This window comes from Nycticebus coucang, chromosome 22, assembly GCF_027406575.1.
Source record: "Nycticebus coucang isolate mNycCou1 chromosome 22, mNycCou1.pri, whole genome shotgun sequence".
NCBI lineage: Eukaryota > Metazoa > Chordata > Mammalia > Primates > Lorisidae > Nycticebus > Nycticebus coucang.
The window spans coordinates 729,781-757,718 of NC_069801.1; the positions used below are offsets into that span (position 1 = coordinate 729,781).

Sequence of the window (27,938 nt, forward strand, 5' to 3'; positions counted from 1 at the left end):
GCCCCATATACCGAGGGTGGCGGGTTCAAATCCAGCCCCGGCCAAACTGCAACAACAACAACAACAAAAAATAGTCGGGCGTTGTGGCGGGCACCTGTAGTCCCAGCTGCTTGGGAGGCTGAGGCAAGAGAATCACGTAAGTCCAAGAGCTGGAGGTTGCTGTGAGCCATGTGACGCCACGGCACTCTACCCGAGGGCGGTACAGTGAGACTCTGTCTCAAAAAAAAAAAAAAAAAATAGTTGAGAATGAAAAGTGCGCAGCTGCTGCCATGGGCCACATCACCCAGGCTTCCCCTGTCAGCTAAGACAGAGAGACTTCATCCCACAGCTGCTTCTGATTGGTTTCCTTTCATTATAAATCAAACTGGCAACATACAGATTTTTCAAGAGCCAAAGATGGTACAAAATATTTAGTATAAAATTGTTTGTTCCACTCTGACCCAGAGAAATTGTGAATAAAATAAAGGAGTGGTTTACAAGGGTACATGTGAAACTTAGTAAATGTAGAATATAAATGTCTTAACACAATAAGAAAATGCCAGGAAGGCTATGTTAACCAATGTGATGAAAATAAGTCAAATGGTATGTAAAACCAGTGTATGGTGCCCCCAATAGCATTAATGTACACAGCTATGATTTAATTAAAAAAAAAAAAAAAAAAAGTGGTAAACTTAACATTCCAAATTCATGAAAAATTTATCACTCAAAAAACTCCATGAGATTTCCCAGACTGGGCTACAAAGGGATGTGGGTCTGCCACAGGCCTGGTGAAGAGTCGACTGGCGGTGCAGCGACGCCCAGCAAGCAGCAGGGCCAGGAAGTGCCAGGAGCGTTCCCGAGCGTCTCCCTGCTCTAGAGACTGTGCTGAGATGGGGGATCTGTGGGCTGAACACGAGCCCTGTCTACACTCACAGACCTAGGATGGGACACAACCAAGGAGGCGTGGGCCATGGTAAAGGGACTTGGAGTTGTGCAGAAAGCCGGCCAGGCAAGACTAAGTCCCAGAAATTGCAGCTGCCCACAGACATGCTGCGGCCTGTGGCCTGCGGGCTGCAGAGCTGCTGTTTTCAAGGAAGTGCAAGAAGGCTCCACTCACAATTTCAGTGAATGTATTTGTCAGTATGGTAAATAATGACAAAGATTTTTAATTTTAAGGATTTTCTCAAACACAAGTTTTAACTACTCCAGCTGCATGCATATTTGGCTTCTTAAAATTGATCAAACTTCCTTACAAAGGCATCAGTGAGTTTGGTGAAGAATAAAAGACCTTTTCAGCAGTATTTCATTATAAAATTTATCACAGAAGTGAACCAAGTACAAGATACAATCATATATATATATTTTTTTAATTTAATCCTTGAGGCAAATTCCTCCATCCAGTTTCGGTCATCAACACATCAGGTAGTTAAATGCTATCTTCTACGTAAGTGTAAGGTTTCCTCTGCTGCCCTATTTCTGCCTGGCCCTTCTCAAACTTTTGAAGTATCAGAGCTGATCTAAAGCAGCTCATCCTCCCAGGTCAGAAGGGTCACCTTTACAGAAGTCTCCTGGTCAGAAAGCTTAATAACTGCTGACTCGCTGGGGCTGGGTGGTAAGGGAAGCATTAAGCTGTGCCCTGATCCTCTAGAAGGTGACAGGAGACATGCCTCCCAGTCCTAGGCCAGGCGACTACTTAAGGGCTGGGTTCCCACCACCCCTAGAACCTTTACCTATTCATAAATCAGTCACCTGAGGGGCTGCCACCCAGAATACAGAGCAAGAGTCAGGCAGCCTGCCAGAGGGCTCCAAACACCTAATCTCTTTCATTTCACTCAAGCCTAGCCCGGTTCAGTTGTGTTTCACTTCCAATCAAAAAAGAGAGAAAGAAAATTTAACATTAATTGGTGTGACAGAAGGAGAATCTCAATATAAATACATTATACACTGAAAAACATTACTAATGTATACATATTAAATATTAATATATGCATATATGAATACGAACCACTCACTGTGGGACCCTCTAATCAAACAAGCACAGCAAAATAACTGGTATTCATAAATTATAGGTGAGTCATGAAAAAAAAGTCTTGTGCAATAACCTTTGTTTATGGAGGCAGGAAATACAGAGATGATTAAGGAAAATCTGTTTTAAAAAGAACTATTTTGGACTTTAAAGAGGCAACCACTGGCTTATCCAGAAAACATAGCTCTTTAAAACAATCCCTAAAAGGTTCTAATAACACAGGTGTTCCTCAGTATCACTTACTGGTTTTCTCTTGAATATAAAACTAACAAACAAATCACATGCACCTATCACCCTAAGACCAACACAACACTCACCAGCCTCCCTGATGTCCCCTAGTTCACAGGGGCAGCTACCATTCTGAACTTGGTCCTGCTGCTTCAGCCTTTGCTTTTCTCCCCCATTTCTGGTCCTCAATTTCAAAACACAATTTATATTGAGGCCAGGTGGAGCATAAAGCCTCTCTAAGCAACCTGGTCCCCCAACTCCACTGCTTAGGCTGTACACCACCTCTCAGGGCCTTGAACACACCTGCCACACAGTGCGCACCTGCTGTGGGGCCAAGACCAGACTTGCAGCACTATGCTCTGAGAGCTGGGCTCCTGAGCCTCGCCAGCTACCGCACCCTCTAGAGAAGGGGTCCTCAAACTTTTTAAACAGGGGGCCAGTTCACTGTTCCTCAGACCATTGGAGGGCTGAACTATAGTTTAAAAAAAAAAAAACTATGAACAAATTCCTATGCACACTGCACATATCTTATTTTGAAGTAAAAAAACAAAACAGGAACAAATACAATCACACCGCCTCATGTGGCCTGCGGGCCGTAGTGTGAGGACCCCTGCTCTAGAGTGATATCCTGTCTACACTGTGTTCTGAGAGCTGGGCTCCTGAACCCTGCCAGCTGCAGCACTCTTTAGTCCTATATCCTGCCTATTCAGGGCACTGATATTCCCTAAGAATATCCCAAAGAAAGGCCCCAAAAGGTAGCAGCATACTGTTTACCCACCATCTATCTTTTATAATAAACTCTAACGTGGATTGATTAGATAAGAATATTTTCTGTTTTTTTTTTTTAGGTTTTTTTCAATTTTTTTTTTGAGACAGAATCTCAAGCTGTCGCCTTGGGTAGAGTGCCATGGTGTCACAGCTCACAGCAACCTCAGACTCTTGGGCTTAAGTGATTCTTTTGCCTCAGCCTCCCAAGTAGCTGGGACTACAGGTGCCCGCCACAATGCCTGGTAATTTTTTTGTTGTAGTTTGGCACAGGGCCGGGTTTGAACCCACCACTCTCTGTATATGGGGCCAGCACCCTACTCACTGAGCCACAGGTACCGCCCCAAATTTTTTTTTAATTTAAAAATAATTATATGTTTATGGGGCACAACATTATGCTTTGATACATACTTAATTTGTGAAATGATTAAATAACGTTAATTATTCATCATTCCACAAACATTTTTGTGGAAAGACTTAAAATCTACTTTATTAACAATTTTGAAACTATCACTCTCATGCCCACATTGTGTAATCCATTTCAAATACTCAATTCCTCTTGTCTAGCTGAAACTTTGTACCCTCTGAACAACATCTCCCTACCCCTACCTCCCCCCATTCCTTTTCATTCTGACTACTGCCATGATTAAAATGATCACACTAGCTCTCATTTGCATGTAGAACTGTATGGGATACTATATGGAACAAACTAAAGATAGAATCTTTTGTTCTCTAGCTGTTTCTGCTCTAAAGCAGATAATTTCATGAACAAAGAGAAAGCAAAGCAGAAAGTTCCACTCTGACGATTGAATACAAAAAATATACTACCCAAGAAAAGGCATTGTAAGAACAGTTATACTAATTGAACAGTACTTTATCAAATTATTTGGACGGAAAAGGCAGAGAGAGATACATGTTTTCACTAGCCTCTGAAATAGGAGAAGGAAGAGAGATTTCATTCCAGCAATGGCTAGAGGATAAGGCAGATACAGCCTAGCCAATGGATGGCTGAGGGAAGGAGAGATGGAGAACGTGGGGTAAGGGAGGTGACATAGCCAGGGGGAGAATTTAAAGTAATGAAAACAGTTGCCAGGAAGGAACCGCCTATGAGGACAGCTCACAGACACATCTGTGTCTGCTGAAATAAAAGCACAGCCTGCACACAGCACCTGGTCCCACAAGCTGCTATTCTAAGGCTTTACAGACTCAATCCTCCAATACCCCACACTGGGCAAGTTTGGAGATCCCCTTAGCCAGGACACTAAGATCATGACAGGGCAGGGGACAAGGAGCCGTAAGAAACAAGCAGAGCAAACAACCAGGGCACAGAGTTAAATGACTTCCCCAGTCACTTAAGTACACAGAGAAGCTGTGAGAACATAGGTCTAGAAACTCAGATGAGGAGGACAGCAAGGAAAACCATGCCACCATCACTTAGACAGTGACAGAATGACGATGTACCATCAGCCCAGGGAAGGGGAAATTTGGATAAGGAATGTACATCTGTGAATCCTACAGTCAGTCAGGCTGCCTAGAATCTTGATTCAACTTACAAATGTTTTTCTTTACAAAACACAGCAAGTGAGTTGAGGTTATTTCCCTCTAGAACAGTGGTTCTCAACCTTCCTAATGCTGCAGCCCTTTAATACAGTTCCTCATGTTGTGATGACCCCCAACCATAAAATTATTTTTGGTGTTACTTCTAACTATAATTTTGCTACTGTTATGAATTGTAATGTAAATATCTGATATGCAGGATGGTCTTAGGTGACCCCTGTGAAAGGGTCATTCGACCCCGAAAGGGGTCGTAACCCACAGGTTGAGAACCGCTGCTCTACAAAGTAGCAACCCTCGAGTCCACATTTGGAGTCTGTGCCCCAATACATAGCGTAACCCCCGAGACCATACCTGGAGTCTGTGCCCCAGTGCATAGCATAGATCTTGGCCAAGTGCCCCCTCAGCGTTCTCCTAGTGCGCATTTGAATTCTTCCCACGGGGTCAATGTTGTTTGTGATCTTAAAAACAAAAAAGTTACTATGTGTTAACATCTATGGTGGAATTACTCTTCACCTGAGCTCTATCCTCTCCCAGCAACTATAGTGGCTGCATCTCCCCAACTGGATCCACAGATTTCTGGCCTATTCTTCACTGGCCTTTATTGTGGCATTTTGCACATAACCCCCACTGACGATTCTTACTCAGTCTCACTGCTCTAGCTGGTCCTCAGGACAACAGTATTCCCTCCCCTACGAGGTGCATGCACGCATACTCCCAGCCATGGATGTGCAAACTTTGCCCTTCTTTCTCTTGGTTCTCATTGTCCACTCAGGAGGAGCTGGTCCTAAGCCTCTCAGTCTTCGCAGGGTCAGTCTTCTTCCAAGCCACTGTATGGATGTCCTACATCTCAATGGAATAAATGCTTCCTAGGTTAAGCTATGTGCAGCCCAGACAATAGTCAGCACTTGCTTCTGCATAATAATGGCTTGGGGTACACACATCTGCTGACCACCCCCACAAAAAAAAGGACACTGATGGCTCGGCGCCTGTAACACAGTGGTTATAGCACCAGCCACATACACTGAGGGTGGCGGGTTCAAATCCAGCCCAGGCCAGCTTAAAAACTACAATAAAAAAATAGCCAGGTGTTATGGGGGGCTCCTGTAGTCCCAGCTACTTGGGAGCTGAGGCAAAAGAAACACCTAAGCCCAAGAGCCGGAGGTTGCTATGAGCTATGATGCCACAGCACTCTACCGAGGGCGACAAAGTAGACTCTGCTCTTAAAAAATAAAAAACGGTGGGTGGCGCCTGTGGCTCAAAGGAGTAGGGCAACAGTCCCATATGCCAGAGGTGGCAGGTTCAAACCGAGCCCTGGCCAAAAACTGCAAAAAATTAATTAATTAATTAAGTAAGCAAGTAAATGAATAAAAATAGGTACAGTCCAAATGCCATTTGAAAACTGAAATTCAGGCAGTTCTACGTAGTATAATTTCAGTCTTTAATGTACTGTTTAATCCAAGGTGCATCAAATTAGAGCATTTGAATAATGTAAAAAAATTAATCACAGTAGAAGAATATGATTTTTTTCACATTTCTGTCCAATTCTTTGGACTTTATCCTTGTAATAAAGTAAATGTCATGTAACGTAACACTGAAAAGTCTAAACCTAGTGGCATTTGCGCATTCACATTGTGTATAGCACCACTGTCTAGTTCCAAAGCATCTCCACCACTCCAAAGGAAGTTCCCCCCAAGTCACTTCCTGTCCCTCCCTGCATTAGCCTCTAGCAACCACGCCCTGCTTTGTTTCTGAGTTTTCCCCACTCCAGACACTCCACAAGAGTGGAGCCGCTGCCGCTGCCACCAACAAGCAGCCTAGCTGGTGCCTTCCCTTTCTCATGGTGCCCAAGATCTGTCATGTGGCAGCCGGTCAGTGCTGCACTCCTTCTCGTGATGGGGCAACACTGCATCATGCAGACAGACACAACTTGCTTGTCACTTGTTTATGAATGTTCTGGCTGACTGTACCTTTTGGATATTATGAATGGTGGTGCTCTGAACATTTGCATGTATGTATTTGTTTGAAAATCAGGTTTCAGTTCTTTTAGGTATGGATCTACAGGATGTCTAAAACCTGTCCTAAAAGTCGCCATACATAGGGAAAATGAGAAATTGTAGCTGAATGTATATTTGAAAAATGTTCATTACAAAATTTTACAAAGAGGTGGCCAGCACATGGAGAATATTTTGTGTAATTTTATAATTAATACTTTTTAAATAAAGAAAGGCACATTTAGCTACAATTTCCCATTTCCCCTATGTATGGTCACTTTGGGACAGCTTTTGGACACCCTGTAGGGGTGGTAGAACTGCTGGACCACACAGTAATTGCCAGCCTGGACATTATATGTCAAAGTTGTGAGGCAGATTTTGTTAAGCAGAGGATCTTGAAAGTACTTTATTCTAAGACAATAACATTATTACTATTATCTTCATAACAGAAGTAATTAAGGTTTGAGATATTGTATCATCTAAGAAAAAGAAAACCCACTACTCCTTAGACTATCATCAGAATGACTTCTTAGTGAAAATGCTTTAAGCAGTGGCCTGACATCTTCACTGCTCCAAGAGAGAGAGGATAGTGCTGGTGTGGATTCAGGTGTGGATCCCAGAGGCAGCACCACACACCTGCCTCTGCTCAGTAGTTGAACCATCTCTTACCTGAGAGAGAGTTGCATCTGCACATGCTTTTCTAGCATCCTAGGGAATAATGCAAAGGCAGATTAGTAATAGTTCAAACACATTCCATCTTAGATGTGCACCCACCCAAGTTTCAAAGAGTCTACATAAAAACTGTTAGAAGCAAAAGCAGAATGTTAAAGAAAGGTGCGCCCTATCTTCGCTTCCCCTCTAATACCCCCCGCCCATTGCCACTTGTAGACTATCTAGGCCACACTGAACACAGGCAATGAGGAATACCCAAAAAGAGACCGGCAGAGGGTGGCGCCTGTGGCTCAAAGGAGTAGGGGATCGGCCCCATATACGGAGGTGGTGGGTTCAAACCCAGCTCCAGCCAAAAACTGCAAAAAAAAAAAAAATAATAATAATAATAAAAAAATCATTAAAAAATAAATAAAGAGACCAGCAGAACATAATAATAATAAAATCATTTAAAAATAAATAAAAAGAGACCAGCAGAACATCTTGTCTAGACAGCCTACCACCAAGTGCAGCTGGTGCTGGGAGACCACATTGGAAGCTGCGCTGCACCAGGAGCCCCAGAACCCAGCACTGCCTCTGCCATCCTCTCCACCCACTGCACACATCAGTCTTGCTTTGTCTTCATAATAGCCCATGAGAGATAAGGAGGGGTGGGACTCAAAGAAAAACGTTTTAAATGGACCAATATGGGGCGGGTGAGGTGGCTCAAGCCTGTAATCCCAGCACTCTGGGAGGCCAACGCAGGTGGATTGCCCTGAGCTCACAGGTGCAAGACCAGCCTGAGCAAGAGCGAGACCCCCATCTCTAAAAATAGCTGGGCATTGTGGTGGGCACCTGTAGTCTCAGCTGCTTGGGAGGCTGAGGCAAGAGAATTACTTGAGCCCAAGATTTTGAGGTTGCTGCGAGCTGTGATAGCACAGCACTCTACTGAAGGCAACAAAGTGAGACTGTCTCAAAAAAACAAATAGAAATAAATATAAAAAGGACGAATATCCACCTCAAAAAACCCCTTGTTTGTTGTTTATTTTCAACACAACCATTAATTCCAAATTGTATGAAAAGAGTGGGTGATCTGAAGTCAGATATCACAGTCAGATGAAATTTTCTGGCTGTTGTCATTCTATTATCATCAATCTGTTTTCTTATCTATTGAAACAGGTAAGAACTGTGATGTAAAATGCCAATGCTAATTAAAATGTTTTCATTACTACTAAGTGATCAAAGCTACTAGGAAATAAATATTAAAATCTCAAATTAGCACATAGTTTTATAAATAGATATACATCACAAAGGAAAATAAGATGGTAGCTTTAAAAGGTTCAAAATTTGAGTGTACACATAACTTCAAAAGAACTCATGGTAACTTCTAATAAGAAAAATGTTTCCATTATGCTGTCACCTGACCACTGCTTTCAAAAAGGCAACTAGCGGCATGCAGCACTTACACAAGTCCTAAGTGTCTCCCATGTGATGGTTTAGGGAGATGAGGCTTTAGCATAAACTGCCTTATTGCAAATGATAACTATTTAGCCAGCGTGGTGACTCATGCCTATAATCCTAGCAAGGTAGGAGGATCATTTGAAGCCAGGAGTTCAAGACTAGCCTGAGCACAAGCATCTCTACCACAAATAGAAAATAATTAGCAGGGAGTTGGTACATGCCTGTAGCCCCAGCTACTCAGAAGGCTGAAGCAGGAGGACTGATTAAGCCCAGTTCAAGGTTGCAGTAAGCTATGACCACACACTCCAGCCTAGATGACCTATCAGACAACCACAACTCTTTAAAAACAACAAAACTGCACCTGTACAATTTGTCATTTTGTGGCACTGTTTCTACTCTGCCAGCTGGTCTGGTATTTTAAGGCATGCTATGTCTCAACAGGCAGCCCCTGGAATGCTATCAGCTTCCTACACAGTGATGCTCTGAAGAGCAGCTACAGCTTTGCAGGTGGAAACAAAAAACAGAGCAAGCACGCTCATCAGAGGAACAAAACCTATCAACATATAGAAGATGGGGCTTTTTCTGATGTGTCTATCCCTTTTTCTCACTCTTATATCAACAGTTTAAAAACAGAAATATAGGCCAGGCATGGTGGCTCATGTGTGTAATCCCAGCACTCTGGGAGGCTAAGGTGGGTGGATTGATTGAGCTCAGGAGACCCCCATCTCTACTAAAAATAGAACAACTAGTTAGGTGTTGTGGAGGGCGCCTGTAGTCCCAGCTACTTAGGACACTGAGGCAAGAGGGTTATGCAAGCCCAACAGTCTGAGGTTGCTGTGAGCTGGACTAATGCCAGAGCATTCTACCCTAGGTGACTAAGACTATGTCTCAAAAAAAAAAAGCTCATGGACATTGCAATTTAACACTGTGTATCAGTCACAGACTAGAACTTAATGTTTTAGAATCCTGTGAAAGGTATTCTTTTTTTTTTTTGACACTATTATCTTTGTTTTTTTATTGTTGGGGATTCAATGAGGGTACAATAAGCCAGGTTACACTGATTGCAATTGAAAGGTATTCTTTATACAGAGCAGTTAATTAGACACAGCTGTTTCCATCTACGATTAGATGTGTTTACTCTATCTCGTAGTATACCCAAATTTGTAGATTCCAATAATCATCTTTATGGAACATACTTTTCAAAATTAAGAAAAAATACATCAAGTACACCCAAAATACTTCTTTATTGTTTTTGTTAATATTCTTATTTCTAAATAAGTTCTGCCCTTAAAATGAAAGGAAAAAAAAAAAAAATAAGTTCTGCCCTCCACTTAGAAGTCCTAACATTCAAAGAGAAGCAAGACGGCATAGTCTGGCACAGTGTTCAGGGCTATCATAAAGCTAGTCCCAAGGGTCAGACAGAGGGCTCAGTAAGATACTCACAATTTCTGTGCTACATTTCATGTATACTCAAACAACAAATTAGAATATACAAAAACCAATGTACTGGGCCAAGTACCTGAATCTAGAATTAGTACATATTGGGCCAACTAAGATTTAATTTCAATTTAAAACACTGAGTACGTCATTCTGTACTTTTATCTTTCCTAAATCAGGTAACATCTAACCTGAAATTCAAGAGATTAATAAAACAAAAAAACAAAAGAAACCCTACAAGGGCTCTGCGCCTGTGGCTTAAGCAGCTAAGGTGCCAGCCACATACACCTGAGCTGGTGGGTTCAAATCCAGCCCGGGCCCACCAAACAACAATGACGGCTACAACCCAAAAATAGCCTGGTGTTGTGGCGGGTGCCTGTAGTCCCAGCTACTTGGGAGGTGGAGGCAGGAGAATCACTTGAGCCCAGGAGTTGGAGGTGTTTGTGAGCTATGATGCCACGGCACTCTACCCAGGGTGACAGCTTGAGGCTCTGTCTCAAAAAAAAAAAAAAAAAAAAAAAAACCCTACAAGAAAGAAAAGGAAAAGAAAAAACTATCCAGGTGCACTGGGCTCAAGCCTGCAATCCCAGATTTTGGCAAGTAGAAGGTTGCTTGAGGCCAGTTCAGGAGTAGCCTAGGAAACACAAGAGAAATGCTGTCTCTACAAAATACAAAAATTAGAATAAAAAAATAAAACAGAAACAACAAAGCACATATACAGCTACATACTCTAATTTGGTTTTTAAGCTGTTCGGCCTCCTGCCGTAATTGGTCAAGTTCACTCATCTTCTGATCTTAGTGCTCTTTAAACGCCACCTCAAAGAATTGAGATCTGAAAAAGAAATACAAGTACAAAAAATTAATAAACTCTTGAGTAATTTAAAAAAGCAGGTGAGAAAAGTAAATTGAAAATATGATGGCTATAGTTTCATTATAAACCAACACTTTTATTTAGTATTCATTACAACATACAAAATGCTACCTAATACCAGGTTAATAAAATATAATTACAATCATTCACTGACTTTGTACAAAATGACAATGTCTCATACAGTACCAAAAAGGTGGTAGATTAAAAAAAGAAAAATCTGGCTGGACACAGTGGCTCATGCCTATAATTCCCTCACTCAGGGAGGCGGAGGCAGGAGGATTGCTTGAGCTTAGGAGTTCAAGACCAGCCTGAGCAAGAGCAAGACCTCATCTTTACTAAAAATAGAAAAACTAGCCAGGCATTATAACAGATACCTATAGTCTCAGCTATTTGGGAAGGGGAGGCTAAAGCAAGAGGATCACTTGAGCCCAGGAGTTTGAGGTTGCTGTGAGCTATGATGCCAAGGCACTCTACCCAGGGAGATAGACTGAGACTCTGTATCAAACCCCCACCCTCGACACACACACAGGGAAAAAAAAAAGAAAGAACGAACGAACGAAAAATCTGGCCAGATGCAGTGGTTCACACTTGTAACCTTAGCACTTTGGGAGACTAAAGTGGGAGGATCTCTTGAGGCCAGGAGTTCAAGACCAGTCCTAGCAACATAATGGGACCCCGTCTCTACAAAAAATAGAAAAATTAGCCAGGTGTGGTGGGTGTCTATAGTCCCAGCTACTCAGGAGGCTGAGGCAGGAGGATCACATGAGCCCAGGAGTTCAAGGTTGCAAATGAACTATGAGGATGCCACTGTTCTCCAGCCTGGGTGACAGAGCAAGGTCTTATCTCTGGAAAAAAGAAAAGAAAAATATGGCCAATTGAAGTGGCTTAAAACCTGTAATGCCACCATTTGGGGAGGCCAAGGTGGAAGGATCACTTGAGTCCAAAAGTTAAGAAACAGAGACAGAGACTAGCCTAGGCACAGTGAGACCTCTGACTCTACCAAAAAAAAACCTGTTGGCTGGATGTGGTAGCTCATGCCTAATAATCCCAGTACTCTGGGAGGCCAAGGCAGAAGTATCCCTCAAGCTCCGGAGTTCAAGACCAGCCTGAGCAAGAGCAAGAGCTCGTCTCTACTAAAAAATATAGAAAAATGGGTAGCGTAGGTAAAATTAGCTAGGTATTGTGGTGGGCATTTGTAGTGCTCAATCCTCAGGAGCTGAGACAGGAGAACTGCTTGAGCATAGGAATTTAAGTCCAATCTGGATAGCATAGTAAGACCCTGTCTCTAATTTTAAAGGGGATGTGGGAGGGGCCACATTTCTATTTCTATCAGCAATAAGACTCCTCCTATATAGCCGGGCATTGTGGCGGGCGCCTGTAGTCCCAGCTACTTGGGAGGCTGAGGCAAGAGAATCGCTTAAGCCCAGGAGTTGGAAGTTGCTGTGAGCTGTGTGAGGCCACGGCACTCTACCGAGGGCCATAAAGTGAGACTCTGTCTCTACAAAAAAAAAAAAAAAAAGACTCCTCCTATAAGATATTCTTTAATCTATACATAGACTAGGGAGAAGAGAAACCTGTCAGGCTTTAATAATTTTTAAATTACATTCCATAGTGTCCATGCTCAAGGTATTTTTTCTAAAATAAAATCTAAAACACTTTGTAGTAGATGAGACCTTTTCTGATCAGGACCATCTTTATGCATTGTGGGCACACACCAGAGAACAGGGCCCTGGGCACCCTGTGCTGACAGACACTGACCCAACCTGACAGAGTGGGACAGCAGGAATGGGACAACATCACCCTAGTGTTATCTCAGGACAGCAAGGGTTTACAGGTATAAAGAGAGGGAAGCAAACAATTTCCTGGTTCCCTCCCTAGTTGCTCTTTAGTTCACCTTTACTGTGGAGATAGTGAAGGAAACAAATGCAGACAGGCCAGTGTGTAAAGAGTGACACTTCTGTGCACATAAAAAGGACAGATGCTGACACCAACACGAGCATAAGCTGTCTTTTTTTTAAGAACCAGAGGTCTTGACAGTGATTGGTTTGGAAAAAGACAAAGGAATGGGACGCAGCTTTAATTCTTCTTGTTACCCTTTATATATAGTTTGCAAATCACCTCTAAACCCTCAGAAAGTTAACAGAGATTATATAGGCCCTGGAACTAAGGAGCATTTAAAATATTTTTCTCTTTACTTTTTGGTTTAAAAAAATAGTTAATACTACCTTTTAAAGTGACAGGATAAATTATATTACTAAGAACAATAGAGAAGAAAATGTGTAATAATTTGGAAAAATGAACACACACTACATAGAAAACAAATTTGCATATACTAATTTTAGCAGAAAAAAATACTTTAAAAAAGACATTTAAAAAGACTAATAGCATTTTCCTAAGATTATTGGCCATGTTTTTCTCCTCAATTCCCAAATACTAGTAATGAAACGTCCTCTAGAAATTAAAAAATACATATTTTAAAAGTATTACTTACATTTAATCGCTTTAGCTTTTCTCTTCACTATCCTTAGTCCCCCCAAACCTTCTAGAAAACCCCCACCATCAGGTCTGCCTGGCCTGGCTCCTCTGCCTAGTGCCAGCGTCATGGCTAAGCCCCACTGTGCTGACTCGGCACTTACAGCCTAATCCACTAAGACGGGCCTTGCTGAGGTCTCAGGTCTGTTCCTCATGACCCACATCTGCCCCTGAGCTTTAATTTGGAACTTCTGCTCAGGAAATACTTCGCACAGAAATTTAAATAACTTAAAAGCAAGTATGTTTAAGTCATCAGCCCCTATATCTTTGTGAGTCAAATGTTAATATAATTTTAAAATTAAGAGTATTTCACACCCGGAGCGAGACTTTTCTTGATTATTATTATTATTTTTTTTTTTTTGATGGAGTCTCACTTTGTGGCCCTTGGTAGAGTACTGTAGTGTCATAGCAACTTCAAACTCTAGGGCTTAAGCAAGTCTCTTGCCTTAGCCTCCCATGTAGCTGGGACTATAGGCACCCGCTAAAATGCCCAGCTATTTTTAGAGACTAGGTTTCACTCCAGCTCAGGCTGGTCTGGAATCTGTGAACTCAAGCAATCCACCCGCCTCCACCTCTCAGAGTGCTGGGATTACAGGCATGAGCCACCTAGCCCTGTATTTCTTCCATTATGATAAAGGCAACAGAACCTTGTCCCTCACACCCAGACCCTGTGAGGTCTGGAGGGGCATAACGGTGGTGCCTCTGAGGCCCCACAGCTGTTTCACAATCACCAGCAACACTCAGGCTGGAATTCTGCTCAGAGAAAAAGGGATACAGGTATGGAAAAATAATTTCAACTTCTGGTTCTCCAACATAAAAGTGGATTTTCACCAACTCACTTTCCGATCTGGTCTGCTTACTGCCGAACGGTAATGGTATTATCTACATCACAGAGTTAAAATGGAAATTAAATGTGACAACCCATCTGAAAGTGCTCTGTCAGCCTTACCGTGATTAAACTGTGAAGTGTCCCTTTCAACAGTGCAACCTCTAGGACAATGGGTGCCACAATCACCAGAACACACACTTGTGGTCTCCCTCCCAAGCAGCAGGGCAATCCTGAGTCACCTGGTCATCAGCTGGCTGGGACACCCTTGGGCCTGCAACACGGTGCTGCCCAGGGTTGAGCAGCATCTCTGAAACTTCCTAAGTCAAAACCAGCCCCACTGAGCCTCAACACCTTATATCAGATCAGGAATTTGGATTAGCCACACAGTATACCAGAATAAATAGTATTTTGAGAGAAGACTTTCCATGAGGAATTTAAACCACTTTCATCAGTTCTATTTTTTTTTTTTATTCCTAAAACCAAGTTAATCTCCAAAATTAAGACAGTGTGAATCTAAAGGGCAACAGAGAGCACTCAGGCCCTCCTTGCTTCACAAAATGGTCCTAACAATCCTATGGACAACAAAGGGCAGCAGGACAAAAACATCATGATTGATAAAGGACATTACTGCCAAAGCAGGAGAAGGGATGGGCGCCACAGACACTCTCCCAACACAGCTTCTCCAGAGCCCCTGCTGTGTTGGACAGTCAGAGCTATAGAAGGTGACACAGACTGGACTCTACTGAAGGGAGACAGGAGGTGACACAGGCTGGACTCTACAGGTGAAGCATGCCAAAAAGAGCCCCACCTAAGGGGCAGAAGTCAGATGGAGAAAAAAACTGCTGTCTTTGTTTGAGATGCTATTTTCTACAATGGCAGCAGTGTTCAAAATCACACCTTCAAGATCTTACCAGTGGCTGTGAAGTAGTCTTATCAAAAAACCCAATCAGACCAAAACTCTAGAGGCAATGGCAACACACAGGGCCGGGAAACCCAAGACAAATGACCAAGGCTGGCTGGTTTATCTTCAACAAATAAATTTCAAAGGAAAAGGAGAAAGAGGTGGAGGAGGAATTTATGGATTGGTAGTTAAGAGACTCCCTAGTACCACTTCTTGCCCATCACAGTCACAAGTCAACTCACTCACCCACCCAACGTGGGGGAACGGCAGGTCTTAACAGCATGAAGGCAGGACACACTTGGAAAGGGACAGCTCAGTAACAGGCCTCAAAGCTAGGCCCAGGCCATGTGAGAGAGCAGTTAAGGGTCCCCTGCACCTCTTTCCCTTTCAACCGTGGAATCAGAGGAAACAGCTACCGACCCCTCCTCTGGAGGCCTTAGGTCTCAGTGCATCACGAAAAAGCCTCTGTTCTTTGAGCTTATTCTCCCTCTTCTTGTCCTCTTAGCCTGTGGATGTTAGCCTATGGATATGGACTCTTTTTTGATTTGGGGGTTGAGGGTAAAACCTAATACATATGAGGAAATCAAAAACTGCTTAACAGGAGGGGTACGGTGGCTCACCCCTATAATCCCAGCACTCAGGTAGGGTGAGGATGATGGATTGCTTGAGCTCAAGAGTAGGAGAGACCAGCCTGAGCAATAGCAAGACCCCATTTCTACTAAAAATGGAAAAACTAAGACAAGAGGATTGCTTGAGCCCAAGAGCTTGAGGTTGCGAGCTATGATGCCTCGGCAATCTAGGGTACCAGAATGAGATTGTATCAAAATAAAAACAAAAAAAGAAAAGAAATTGCTTAACAGGCCAGGTGTGGTGGCTCACCCCTATAATCCTAAGAGGGAGGCCAAGGGGGGGTGGATTGCTTGCTTGAGCTCAGGACTTTGAGACCAGCCTGAGGAAGAGCGAGACCCCATCTCTAAAAAACTAAGTGGGTGTTGTGGTGGACGCCTATAGTCCCAGCTACTGGGGAGGCTGAGGCAAGAGGATCGCTTGAACCCGAGGTTGCTGTAGCTTGGGCCAACAGTGAGACTCCGTTTAAAAAAAAAAAAAAATTACTTCATAAATACAACACCTTGGGCCGGCACCTGTAGCTCAAGCGGCTAAGGCACCAGCCACATACACAACTGGTGGGTTCAAATCCAGCCCAGGCGTGCCAAACAACAATGACAACTACAACCCCAAAAATAGCCATGCATTGTGGCGGGTGCCTGTAGTCCCAGCTACTTGGGAGGCTGAGGGAAGAGAATCGCTTAAGCCCAGGAGTTGGAGGTTGCTGTGAGCTGTGATGCCATACACTCTACCCAGGGCAACAGCTTTAAGGTTCTGTCTAAAAATAAATAAATAAATAAAATAAAAATAAAATAAATGAATAAATACATACAACACTTTCAAACATGTTCAGGCCAAACAGAAAGACCCACTTTAATTATTTCAGAGCCAAACTTTATACACAATTGATGGAATCTTATGAAATGAATGGCCTTCCAAAAGGAAGATCTATTGGGGAAGGTAGTGGGAAAGTTGGAAATCACACAGCATGTACAACAGGGGAGGCCAAACTCCAAATGCCTTCGTCTGTTTGTTTGTTTGTTTGTTTGTTTAGACAGAGTCTTATTCTGTATTCTAGGAAGCACAGTGCCATCATCATAGCTTAAACTTCCAGACTCAAGCAATCCTTCTGCCTCACCCTCCCAAGTGACTGGGACCAGAAGCTCACCACCTTCTGTTAGAAAAATCTGTCTTAGTTGATTCTTTTATTTTTTTGTAAAGATGGGGTCTGGTCTGTACTCAGGCTGGTCTCGAACTCCTGGACTTAAGCAATCCCCACCTCCTCGGCCTTCTGAAGTGCTGGAATTATAAGTATGGGTCACCTCGCCTGGCCTTAAGCATCTTTGTTACAGGGGCCTATATATAAATCTCCAAAAATATAGTTTTGGATGGGAGATGCTAATTCTTGCCATGCCATTTGCACTGCAATATGTAAAAATCATCTTTGTTTTCATGTTAGCTTCCTGAAACTATGATGAACACTATTTTTTCCCCCTACCCACAAAAGTGTTTTTATTCGTATTTATCAGTCGTCTGGTCCACCTAGACAAGACCAAAAGTATCGGATAACCGTGTTGGTGAGAGGCAGTGTGACATTTTGTGGTTGGAAAGTCGTAGGTTCAAGGTTCTAATCCTGATGCTTTTTCACCAGGTGGCCTATGTCTCCTAACCTCCCTCTGCCTCAGTTTTTGTGTGGAAGGGGAAGACAGTAGTAATCCTCACTGCCAGTACTATGAAGATTCAATCATAATCTGCAGCCATGATTCACAATTAACACTCTTGAGGCTGGGCGCCCATAGCTCAATGGTTAGAGCACCAGCCCCATGCACAGGGGGTGGCGGGTTCAAACCCAGCCAGGGCCGACTAAACAAAACAAAAAACAAAAACAAAATAAATAAATACAATATGTCATATAAGTCATTATAGAATTTTTAGTCTGAGAGAATTTAAGAAATGATTAGAAATCTACCTCCCTCTTTACCCTGCCAGGCTTTCTACCCAGAATCATTGGAGTAGGCCCTTTTGCAGAAATAAGAATTACAGGTGAGAGTAGCAACGAGTGTAATATAGGAGTTCATCAGGTAGATATGAGAACTTATGTGGCATTCTGTTTGGTTTTTCAAACAACTTTATTAAGACATGACATACAATAAGCGTGTGCAATGTGATCTGTTCTGATGTACATGTATCCCCATCACAACTGAGACAACAATCTGTCCATCCACCCCCCAGTCCTGTGTGCTTGCACTGCCCTTCCCTGCTCCTGCTCCCACCCCAGGCAAACACTGATCTGCTTTCTATCACTATACATTGGTCTGAATTTTCTAGAAATTTGTATAAATGTATTCACGCAGTGTGTACTTCTTAGCCGTCTGGCTCCTCTCAGAGTGACACCATGAGAGTCAGTCGTGCTATGCAAGTCAACATTTTTTTTTTTTTTTTTTTTTGTAGAGACAGTCTCACTGTACCGCCCTTGGGTAGAGTGCCGTGGCGTCACACGGCTCACAGCAACCTCTAACTCTTGGGCTTACGCGATTCTCTTGCCTCAGCCTCCCAAGCAGCTGGGACTACAGGCGCCCGCCACAACGCCCGGCTATTTTTTTGTTGCAGTTTGGCCGGGGCTGGGTTTGAACCCGCCACCCTCAGCATATGGGGCCGGCGCCCTACTCACTGAGCCACAGGCACCGCCCGCAAGTCAACATCTTCACGTGGACACCTGCGTCTGCTTCCCTTGGATAGACATCTAGGAGAGGATCAGTTTGATCATACTGTAGGTGGCATTTTAAGAAAATGCCAGGGGCTGGGTACAGTGGCTCATGCCTGTAATCCCAGCACTCTGGGAGGCCAAGTGGGCAGATCTCCTGAGCTCACAAGTTCGAGACCAGCCTCAGCCAGAGAGAGATCCCGTCTCTAAATATAGCCAGGCGTTGTAGTGGGCGCCTGTAATCCCAGCTACTTGGGAGGCTGAGGCAAGAAAACTGCTTGAGCCCAAGAGTCTGAGGCTGCTGTGAGCTATGACGCCACTGCACTCTACCAGGAGTGACAAAGTGAGACTCTCTCTCAAAAAAAAAAGAAAGAAAGAAAAAAGAGAGGAAGAGAAGAGAAAAAAAAAGAGGCTCAGCACCTGTAGCACAGTGGTTACAGTGCCAGCCACATACACTGAGGGTGGCGGGTTCAAACCCGGGCTGGGCCGGCTAAACAACTGCAATAACAAAATAAAAATAGCCGGGTGTAGTCCCAGCTGCTTGGGGGGCTGAGGCAGGAAAATCACTTGGTCCAGGAATTAGACTTTGCTGTGAGCTGTGACGCTACATCACTCTACTGAAGGTGACATAGTAAGAATCTGTCAAAAATGAAAGAAGGGAGGGAGAGAAGGAAGACACCAAACTGTTTTCACAATCATTGTGGCCTTTTCGCATTCCTGACATTCCCATCATACCAAGGTGCACTCAGTCTCAAAAAAAAAAAAAAAAACCTGTGCATGGTATCAAGCCTACCTTTTGTACACAGGAATCTAATTGTTCCAGCACCCAACTGCTCTTTCAAATTTAGTTTTGCTTTTCAATTTAAAGTCATTTTCTACTTTAAAGAGTTGCAAATATAAGGCAGTTGTATACCTTTACCCAGATTTGCCAACCACTGACATTCAAACGTGCTTTATTACTTCCTCTTTATACAAACATGTCCTTTGAACCATGTACTCCCTTTGTCTATACCATATATTGGGATTTCAACTTAGATCTGATTTGAAAATAAAGGGACTCTCCTGTTTTCTAATGAAAAAGGTTGGAAATGCTGCTCTTACCCAGAATGTAAATAATTATCACTTGGGAACTTAAGCCTTCTTGCTGAACATTAAATGGAAGATATTTAAGAAAACATCCTTGGGGTGGCACCAGTGGCTCAGTGGGTAGGGCGCCAGCCCATATACCAAGGGTGGTGGGTTCAAACCCAGCCCCGGCCAAACTTCAACAAAAAAATAGCCGGGCGTTCTGGTGGGCGCCTGTAGTCCCAGCTACTTGAGAGGCTGAGGCAGGAGAATTGCATAAGCCCAGGAGTTGGAGTTGCTGTGAGCTGTGATGCCACTGCACTCTACCAAGAGCAATAAAGTGAGACTCTGTCTCAGAAAACAAACAAACAAACAAAAAAAACAGAAGAAATTTATATATTATATTTTAAAAACTACTGTGAATCAATTATATCAAAATTACCTTAATTCAGAAGTGCTTCTGGTCTGGTCTTCAATACATGTAAATTTGTCTGTAACAAACAGAAAAGACTACATTTGCATGCATTCAAGTTGTGAAGAAAACATTCCATTTTGCTAGTAATTACATTTTAAGCAAAAGCACATATAAATGTATCGCTTCTCTATTACTATTTCTTCCACAAAATGGCTTTACTTAGTACTTTGGTAGTATCGTTTTTTTCAGTGTGAAAAGAACAAACCTGAATAATTTCTTTTTAAAGCCTTAGAAAGGCCCCAGGGAAAATACCTTGAATTAAACTGATAAGCATGGTGGGGGTAGGGTCAGAATTCTATTATTAGGAAAATCACATTAACAATAAAAAAAAATCAGGCGGCGCCTGTGGCTCAGTGAGTGGGGCGCTGGCCCCATATGCTGAGGGTGGCGGGTTCAGGCCCAGCCCCGGCCAAACTGCAACAAAAAAATAGCCGGGCGTTGTGGCGGGCGCCTATAGTCCCAGCTGCTTGGGAGGCTGAGGCAAGAGAATCGCGTAAGCCCAAGAGTTAGAGGTTGCTGTGAGCCGTGTGACGCCACAGCACTCTACCCGAGGGCGGTACAGTGAGACTCTGTCTCTACAAAAAAAGAAAAAAAAAAGAGGAAAAAAAAAAAATCACTGCAATTCAATTAATTTCTAAGATTACTTTAACGCGGACTTATTCCATTTGGCATGTAAATGTAAAGGACTTCATCTGAACCCGAAGGAAGCCACCAGCTGTTTCCTGAGACCTCCTTGTCTCCTCCTGCTGTCACATATAGTCCAGGGCCTGTCCTGGGCTCCAAGGAAACAGTCTGGAGTGGGGACAAAGATCTCAAGGGAGGCTCTTAGCTGTTGACATTTCTCAGCTGGAACAAGATATGTTTAATTCTACTGTTCTCCTAAGTATCTGTATTTATTTTCCAAGAAATTAAGTCTCAAAACACTTGAAGATGCTTCTATATCCCCCTGCCTCCCCCGCCCCAAATTAAACTCTCTGTTAAGACCACCTGTAGATACCCCCGCCTGGTGGTTCAGTCCCTGCAAATCCGCAGACTCTGTCAAGCTGAATCATCTCTTATTTGAAAGGTGAATTCTAATTTAATTGATAAAGTAGTTTAATTTTGGACTAATGCTGCTTATGTACTAGCAAGCACATATTTTGGGGGGCAGTAAAAGTAAGGAGGAAGGAAAACGGACAGTTCCTTGAGAAGTGAAACACAGAAACACTACACAACACAGCAATCTGGACTCAGTACATGCACACATCATTATTGCTGCACAATAGCAGCATTCAGGAGCCAGGAGGAGAAGACGGCCCAAATGATCCACTGATGAATGACTGGCTGAACAAAACATGTTGTGTACAGACACACACACACAGAACGTTACTCAGTCATGAAGAAGAAAAAAGGCTGGCACACACTGCAATACAGATGAGCTTCACCACCAGCTAAGAGAAAGGGCCCCAACCCAAGTAGTGCCCAGAATAGGTGAGTCCAGAGAGACAGGGTGCAGTGGTTGCCAGCAGCAAGCAGGAGTGAGCGCATGTGCGTGCATGGATGTGATGAGCAACTACTGCCCAAGCAGAAGTTCCCTTTAGGGTGATAAAAATGTTGTGAAATGAGGTAGATGCTTGCACAACACTGTGGCTGTGCTAGCTGCCACTGAGCTGTTCTCTAAAGTAGATTAATTTTTATGTTATGTGAATTTCACCTTTAAAAAAGGGCACAAGGTGAGTGCAAACCACCACCACCTTCACAAAGCCCTGCCCCAAGAAGGGTCCTAGCACACACCCACTGTACCACCGAGGCATCAAGTTTTCAGGGGAGAGGTCTTCGTCTCAGCACCACTGCCATTTCAGGCAGGATCATTCTGAGGGGGTGGCTTTCTGAGGGCTGCAGGTTGCTCAGCACCACCCTGGCCTCTACCCTCTGGGTGCCAGTGGCACTCCCTTCCCCAGCTGTAACCACCACCAGATATCCTATAAGGGGCAATACCAGCCCCAGCTGAGAATTTGCTAAAAGTTATTGTCACAATTATCGTATTGTCACACTCATCCCAGCTCTAATTATAAATCTTCCCAAGAATGTTCCATGTCAAGAGTCAAGTAGCAAAAGAAAAAACAGCCAGAAAAAGTTCATCATAGTTTGCTCTATTTTAAATGTTTCAATGACCTTGTGTCTCAAGTCCTGACTCACATGGCCATCATTACAGTGGAAGCAGGGATGCTGAAAGTACATCAAACCACTTCAGCCTGGTTTCACACAGAGTTGTATGGCCTCATTTCTGGCTAAAAACAAACCCCAAATGTGGACTCTTTTTCTGACTACTTAGTCCACAGAACACAGCACTAACTGTAAGACTGCTAGCCCCACAATAACGTGACCCTAAACAAGTAGTACCATCTTTTAAAAAAATCAGGAAACTGAGGCTGAGCGAGGTGGCAGGGTACCTATAGTCCCAGTTACACAGGAGGCTGAGGCAGGGGGATCACTGGAACCTAGGCGTTTGAGGTTACTGACCAAAGCTTACCGTTTTGTAACTTTTTTTTTTTTTTTTTAAAGACACAGTCTCACTTTGTCACCCTGGGTAGAGTGCTGTGGCCATAGCTCAAACTCCTGGGCTCAAGCAACCCTCTTGCCTCAGCCTCCTAAGTAGCTGGGACTAGAGGTGTGCACCACCCTGCCTGGTTAGTTTTCTATTTTTAGTAGAAACAGGGTCTCACTCTTGCTTAGGCTGGTTTCAAACTTCTGAGCTGAATCCACCCACCTGGGCCTCCTAGAGTACTGGGATTATAGGTGTGAGCCACTGCACCCAGCCAGAGTTTTACATTTTACCATGCCACTATATATATGAGAAGTAAAAGGTGGGAGGGTGAGATGTATCTTCAGACCTTCAGGGTCTGATAATACTATACTTTTGGAGCCAGCAGACCAACTGAGGTACCTGGGGTCCACAGAAACGGGGGACAAGAGCACCCTGACAGGTGGGAGGGAGACCATCCCGACAGAGGCTGGCCTCAACAGGCACTGCTACAGAGGTGAACCAGGGGTCAGTACTTGCTGAACCTTTATTTCATCTTTGTGGAGAGGAAACCCTCAGGAAAACTAGGGGAAATTGTAAGAAATTAAGGAAAGAAAGATATAGACATAAATTTCAAGAAAAAGGTTAAACGATTTACAGACCCATTTTTTGCCAAAATTTATATTTAAAATAAAATTCAAATCACAGATTTAAAGGATTAAATACAAATTTATTATCAATTTTATGAGCCAACCAAGTCAGTCTCCAAACAAACCCATGCCACAGCACAGCTTTTCTGCCTGGAGGGGCAGTGACCTGCTGTGAGCTCAAGCACTGTGGTCCGGTCTTCTCTAGGCTAGACAAGTCAGCCTGTGCATACTTAAACAGCACAAAGAAAGCTTCTAGCCCACACTTTGCACACCACACTCCTCTCCCCAGCACTCCCACTATTTCAGGTTGCCTCTGGCTACATCTCAAATGCTGGCCTTTGAAATCTACCTAAGGTAAATGTAAAGGACTTCATCTGCAGTCCTTTAGCTTTATTTTAAAGCCACCTGTGGGTCAAATTCCCTGAACACCCCATTCAGTCAACAAATGCTTTTGAGTTAGTATGACAGAAGCTAAAAACAGTCAACGAAAGTTACCCACCTACAGGAGTCTTACAGTCCAGCAGAGGCTTTACAATACAAATTCAGCTAAAATCAAGAAGGGCTAGGTCACATGGGCCTATGTGATCTGAGTAAAACCCTGGAAATACATGAGAATGTCCAGGACCGGACTCTGAGACTCAAGAAGAAAAAGGTGAAGGAGAAAATGCAGGGGAGATACAATCAGACTAGATTCTCTGGAGACCAGAGGGAAAGGACAACAGCCCAGAGCAGAGAGGCCACTTGGAGGGAGAAGCTACAGTGGATTTAACAGCTCATTTGGCCATGTGCAGGATAGCAGAATAGTCAGTTTTCAGAGTTGGCTATTTCATGATTGTATTCAGTAAAATCCTTAGGGGATTTCCAAGATGGGATTACTATGTGAAAGATGACGTGCCTTTTCAAGGATCTTGAAAAAAATCAACTGAATGTGTTTTGGTTTTAAAGTTGTTAATTTAGTCATTAAATATTGTGATTAACCTCTGTGTATGTAAATAACCTAGTACATCTTGAGTTTCAAGTACCAAATACTACTATTTGTATGAATATGGTATTATTATTTCATACTTTTCAAAATCTAGAAAATGAATCCTTTTGCAGACTTCAAATCAAGCAGAGGCACACTTGTTATGATTTTTTTCTGTAACAACATAACCCGAAGAAGGAAAGGCGATCCAGGTACCCCATTATTTATCTATAATTTTGAGGTAAAATGCAGAGGTCTGTACCTATAATCGCCCAGCACTCTGGGAGGCTGAGATAGAGGATCACTTGAGGCCCAGTGTTCATATCAGCCGGGCTAACACAGGAGCACTCATTTCTACAAAAAATTTAAAAATTAGCCTGATGTGATGAAATGTACCTACAGTTTCAGCTATTCGGGAGGCTGAAGCAGGAGGACTGCTTAAGCCCTGGAGTTTGAGGTTGCGGTGAGGTAGGCTGACACCACTGCACCCCAGCCTAGGCAACAGAGTGAGACTCAATAAAGAAACAACTATAATTCTGAAATCTCAAAACAGAACAGAAAAGAAACACAGGTATTAGTCTTTTGTGTATTCAGTGTGAACAGTCTTAGTTTTATCACAGGGTTTAAGGTACCTGATTTTAAGCTTTACTGTTTGTACTGTGCATATGTAGTATCTATCAGTCCTTTAAAAGTCTGAATTCTACAACACGTCCAGTCCCAAGAGTTCTGCATAAAGAATCATGAGTTTGTAAGAGACAAAGTAAACTCACTTCTGAATAATTCTCTACTACAAAGACATACTGAACAAGAAGAATATGAAATGTTAATACCAATAGTAAAATGACACTTCTCTATCATCTTCACCTATATATGACTGGCCAGATGTGAGCTCACATCTGTAATCCTGGCGTTTGGACAGGTCAAAGTGCAAGGAAAACTTGAGCACAGGAGTTTGAGACCAGCTTGGTTAACACAGTGAGACCCTCATCTCTACCAGAAGAAAAGAATAAAATTTTTTTAGTCCAGCATAATGGTGTCTGTAGTCCTACCTATTCAGAAGGCTGAGGCAAGAGGATCACTTCAGCACCGGAGTCTGAGGCCACAGAGAACGGTGGTGGTTTAAAAAAAAAAAAAAAGGTACAAGCTGAGTGTTGTGGCTCACACCTGTAATCCTAACACTCTGGGGAGGCCGACGAAGGTGATTCCTTGAGCTCAGGAGTTCGAGATCAGCCTGAGAAAAAGTAAGAACCTGACACTACTAAAAACAGAGAAATAAGCTGGACTTTGTGGTAGGCACCTGCAGTCCCTGCTACTCAGGGGGTTGAGGCAAGAGCCCTCAAGCCCAAGAGTTTGAGGTTACTGTGTGCTATGATGTCACAGCACTCTACCCAGGGCAACAGAGAAAGACTCTGCCTCAAAAAAAAAAAAAAAAAAAATTACTTTTAAAAATAGACAAATGCATATTTAATCAACTTCTGTTCATTTTAATTCTTTAACTATTTAATTTTTTTTGGTTTTTGGAGACAGAGTCTCACTTTGTCATCCTCAGTAGAGTGCTGTCACATCATAGCTCACAGCAACCTCAAACTCTTGGGCTCAAGCAATTCTCTTACCTCAGCCTCCAGAGTAGGTAGGACTACAGGCACCTGCCACAACACCCGGCTATTTTTTAGATAGGGTCTCAATCTGATTCAGGCTGGTCTTAAACCCGTGAGCTCAGGCGATCCACCGCCTCAGCCTCCCAGAGTGCTGGGATTACAGCCCTAAAATTTATGTTTTAAGAGACAGGGTCTCAATCTGTCGCCAAGGCTGGAGTGCAGTGGTACAAGCAAAGCTCATCACTGCAGCCTCAAAATCTTAGGCTCAGGCAATCATCCCACTTCAGCTGAGTTAACAGGAGTGAGCCACCAGGTTTGGCTTGTTCATTTCAACAGTGCTTACTGTTATTTTTTTTTCCTTAGGCTGCCTAGATGTTTATCAGCTTGATCTTTTCAAAGGATGGATTTTTGGGCTCAGTGCCTATAGTTCAGCAGTTATGGCGCTGGCCACATACACCAGGGGTTGGTGAGTTTGAGCCTGGCCTGGGCCTGCTAAAACAACAATGACAACTACAACAAAAAAAACAGCCGCTACCCGAGGGCACTATGGTGAGACTCTGTCTCTACAAAAAAAAAAAAAAAAAAAAACAGCCGGGCATTGTGGCAGGCACCTGTAGTCTCAGCTCAAGAGAATAGCTTAAGCCCAAGAGTTTGAGGTTGCTGTGAGCTATGACGCCACAGCACTCTACCCAGGGCAACATAGCGAGACTCTTGTCTCAAAAAAAATAAATAAATAAAAATTGGGTGGCACCTGTGGCTGAGTAGGGCGCAGGCCCCATATACCAAGGGTGTGAGGGTTCAAAACTGGCACCGGCCAAACTGCAACAAAAAATAGCTGGGCGTTGTGGTGGGTGCCTGTAGTCCCAGCTACTCAGGAGGCTGAGGCAAGAGAATTGCCTAAGCCCAAGAGCTGGCAGTTGCTGTGGCAGTGAGCTGTGACACCACAGCACTCTACAGAGGGCGACAAAATGAAACTCTTATCTCTTAAAAAAAAAAAAAGATTTGGTCCTCTGCTCAGAATGTTCTTTGCACTCTCCCTCCCCAGCCAGGAAATACCATTTAATTTTAAAGACAGAGCCTAAAGATGCCTCTTCAGGGGGCACTGTAGTACAGTGGTTAGGGTGCCGGCCACATGTTCCAGGGCTGGTGGGTTCAAACTTGGCCAGGGCCTGCTAAACAAAACAAAAAAATAGCGGGGCATTGTGTCCCAGGTATTTGAGAGGCTGAGGCAAGAGAATTGCTTGAGCCCAAGAGTATGAGGATGCTGTGAGCTATGATGCTACAGCACTCTACTGAGAGTAAAAAGAGAGACTCTGTCTCAATTAAAAAAAAAAAAAAAAAGATGCCTCTTCAGGAGCCTTCCCCCTTCTCACCCTCCCCTAAATTAAGCCCTCTTCATCTGTTGTCTCAACCCACTGCTAATTTTCTAACATTCCATTAGGCTGTAAGCAAGGACTATACCTTGCTGTTAGTCATTGCTCTGAATTCTTCTTGGGGAGGGGCCTGTTCAGCTTTCAGACCACCTTTTCTTTCTTTTTTTTTTTCTTCTATCTTCACAGCAACCTCAAACTCCTGGGCTCAAGTGATCCTCTTCTCTCAGCCTAGGGTGTAACTGGGACTACAGGTGCCCGCCACAATGCCTAGGGCTAGCTTTTTAGAGATGGGGGTCTTGCTCTGGCTCAGGCTGGTCTCCAACTCCTGAGCTTAAGCAATCTACCTGCCTTGGCCTCCTAGAGTACTAGGATTACAGATGTAAGCTACCTCACCCGGCCCACAAACCAGCTTTTCTAAGAGCTGCCCCCATGGCTCCTCCTCCAAACCTCACAACCCTGTCTGCCCATCACCACTCACCCCATCCACAGCGGACCAGATCGAGGGTAGGTACTCCAACTCAAGCCAGACCCAAATCAACTCTATCCTCCAATAGTGTGGAAACTGAGACCCTAAGCTGGGCAGGATTCTGTACCTGGAAGAAACAGGAACTGACTGTGTGGATGGCTGCCCTCTGTGTCACAGCTCTCTCTGCTCCTGTCCCTTCCTAGGCCCATCTACATTCTACTTACAATTCCTTATTATTATTGCTTAATCTAGACCTTCAATTGTTTTGTTTCTTACACTTAAATAACACTTATGAAAATCATCTGTATT

At 43.4% G+C, this 27,938-nt stretch overlaps 1 protein-coding gene across 7 annotated transcripts in view; it reads right to left on the bottom strand.

The window, feature by feature from the left end:
• Positions 1-27,938, bottom strand: part of GNB1 (G protein subunit beta 1) — an 84,693-nt gene that overhangs the window by 17,709 nt on the left and 39,046 nt on the right. For 6 of the 7 annotated variants that reach the window (XM_053575423.1, XM_053575428.1, XM_053575425.1 and 3 more), the window contains 4 exons: positions 20,043-20,091; positions 10,822-10,924; positions 7,216-7,254; positions 4,907-5,013 (listed from right to left, as the gene is read on the bottom strand). In XM_053575423.1, coding sequence (XP_053431398.1) covers positions 4,907-5,013; positions 7,216-7,254; positions 10,822-10,878 — 203 coding nt within the window. In that variant the 5' untranslated portion in view covers positions 10,879-10,924; positions 20,043-20,091. The remainder of the gene's footprint in view (positions 1-4,906; positions 5,014-7,215; positions 7,255-10,821; positions 10,925-20,042; positions 20,092-27,938) is intronic. The other variant, XM_053575424.1, reaches the window with a different exon arrangement.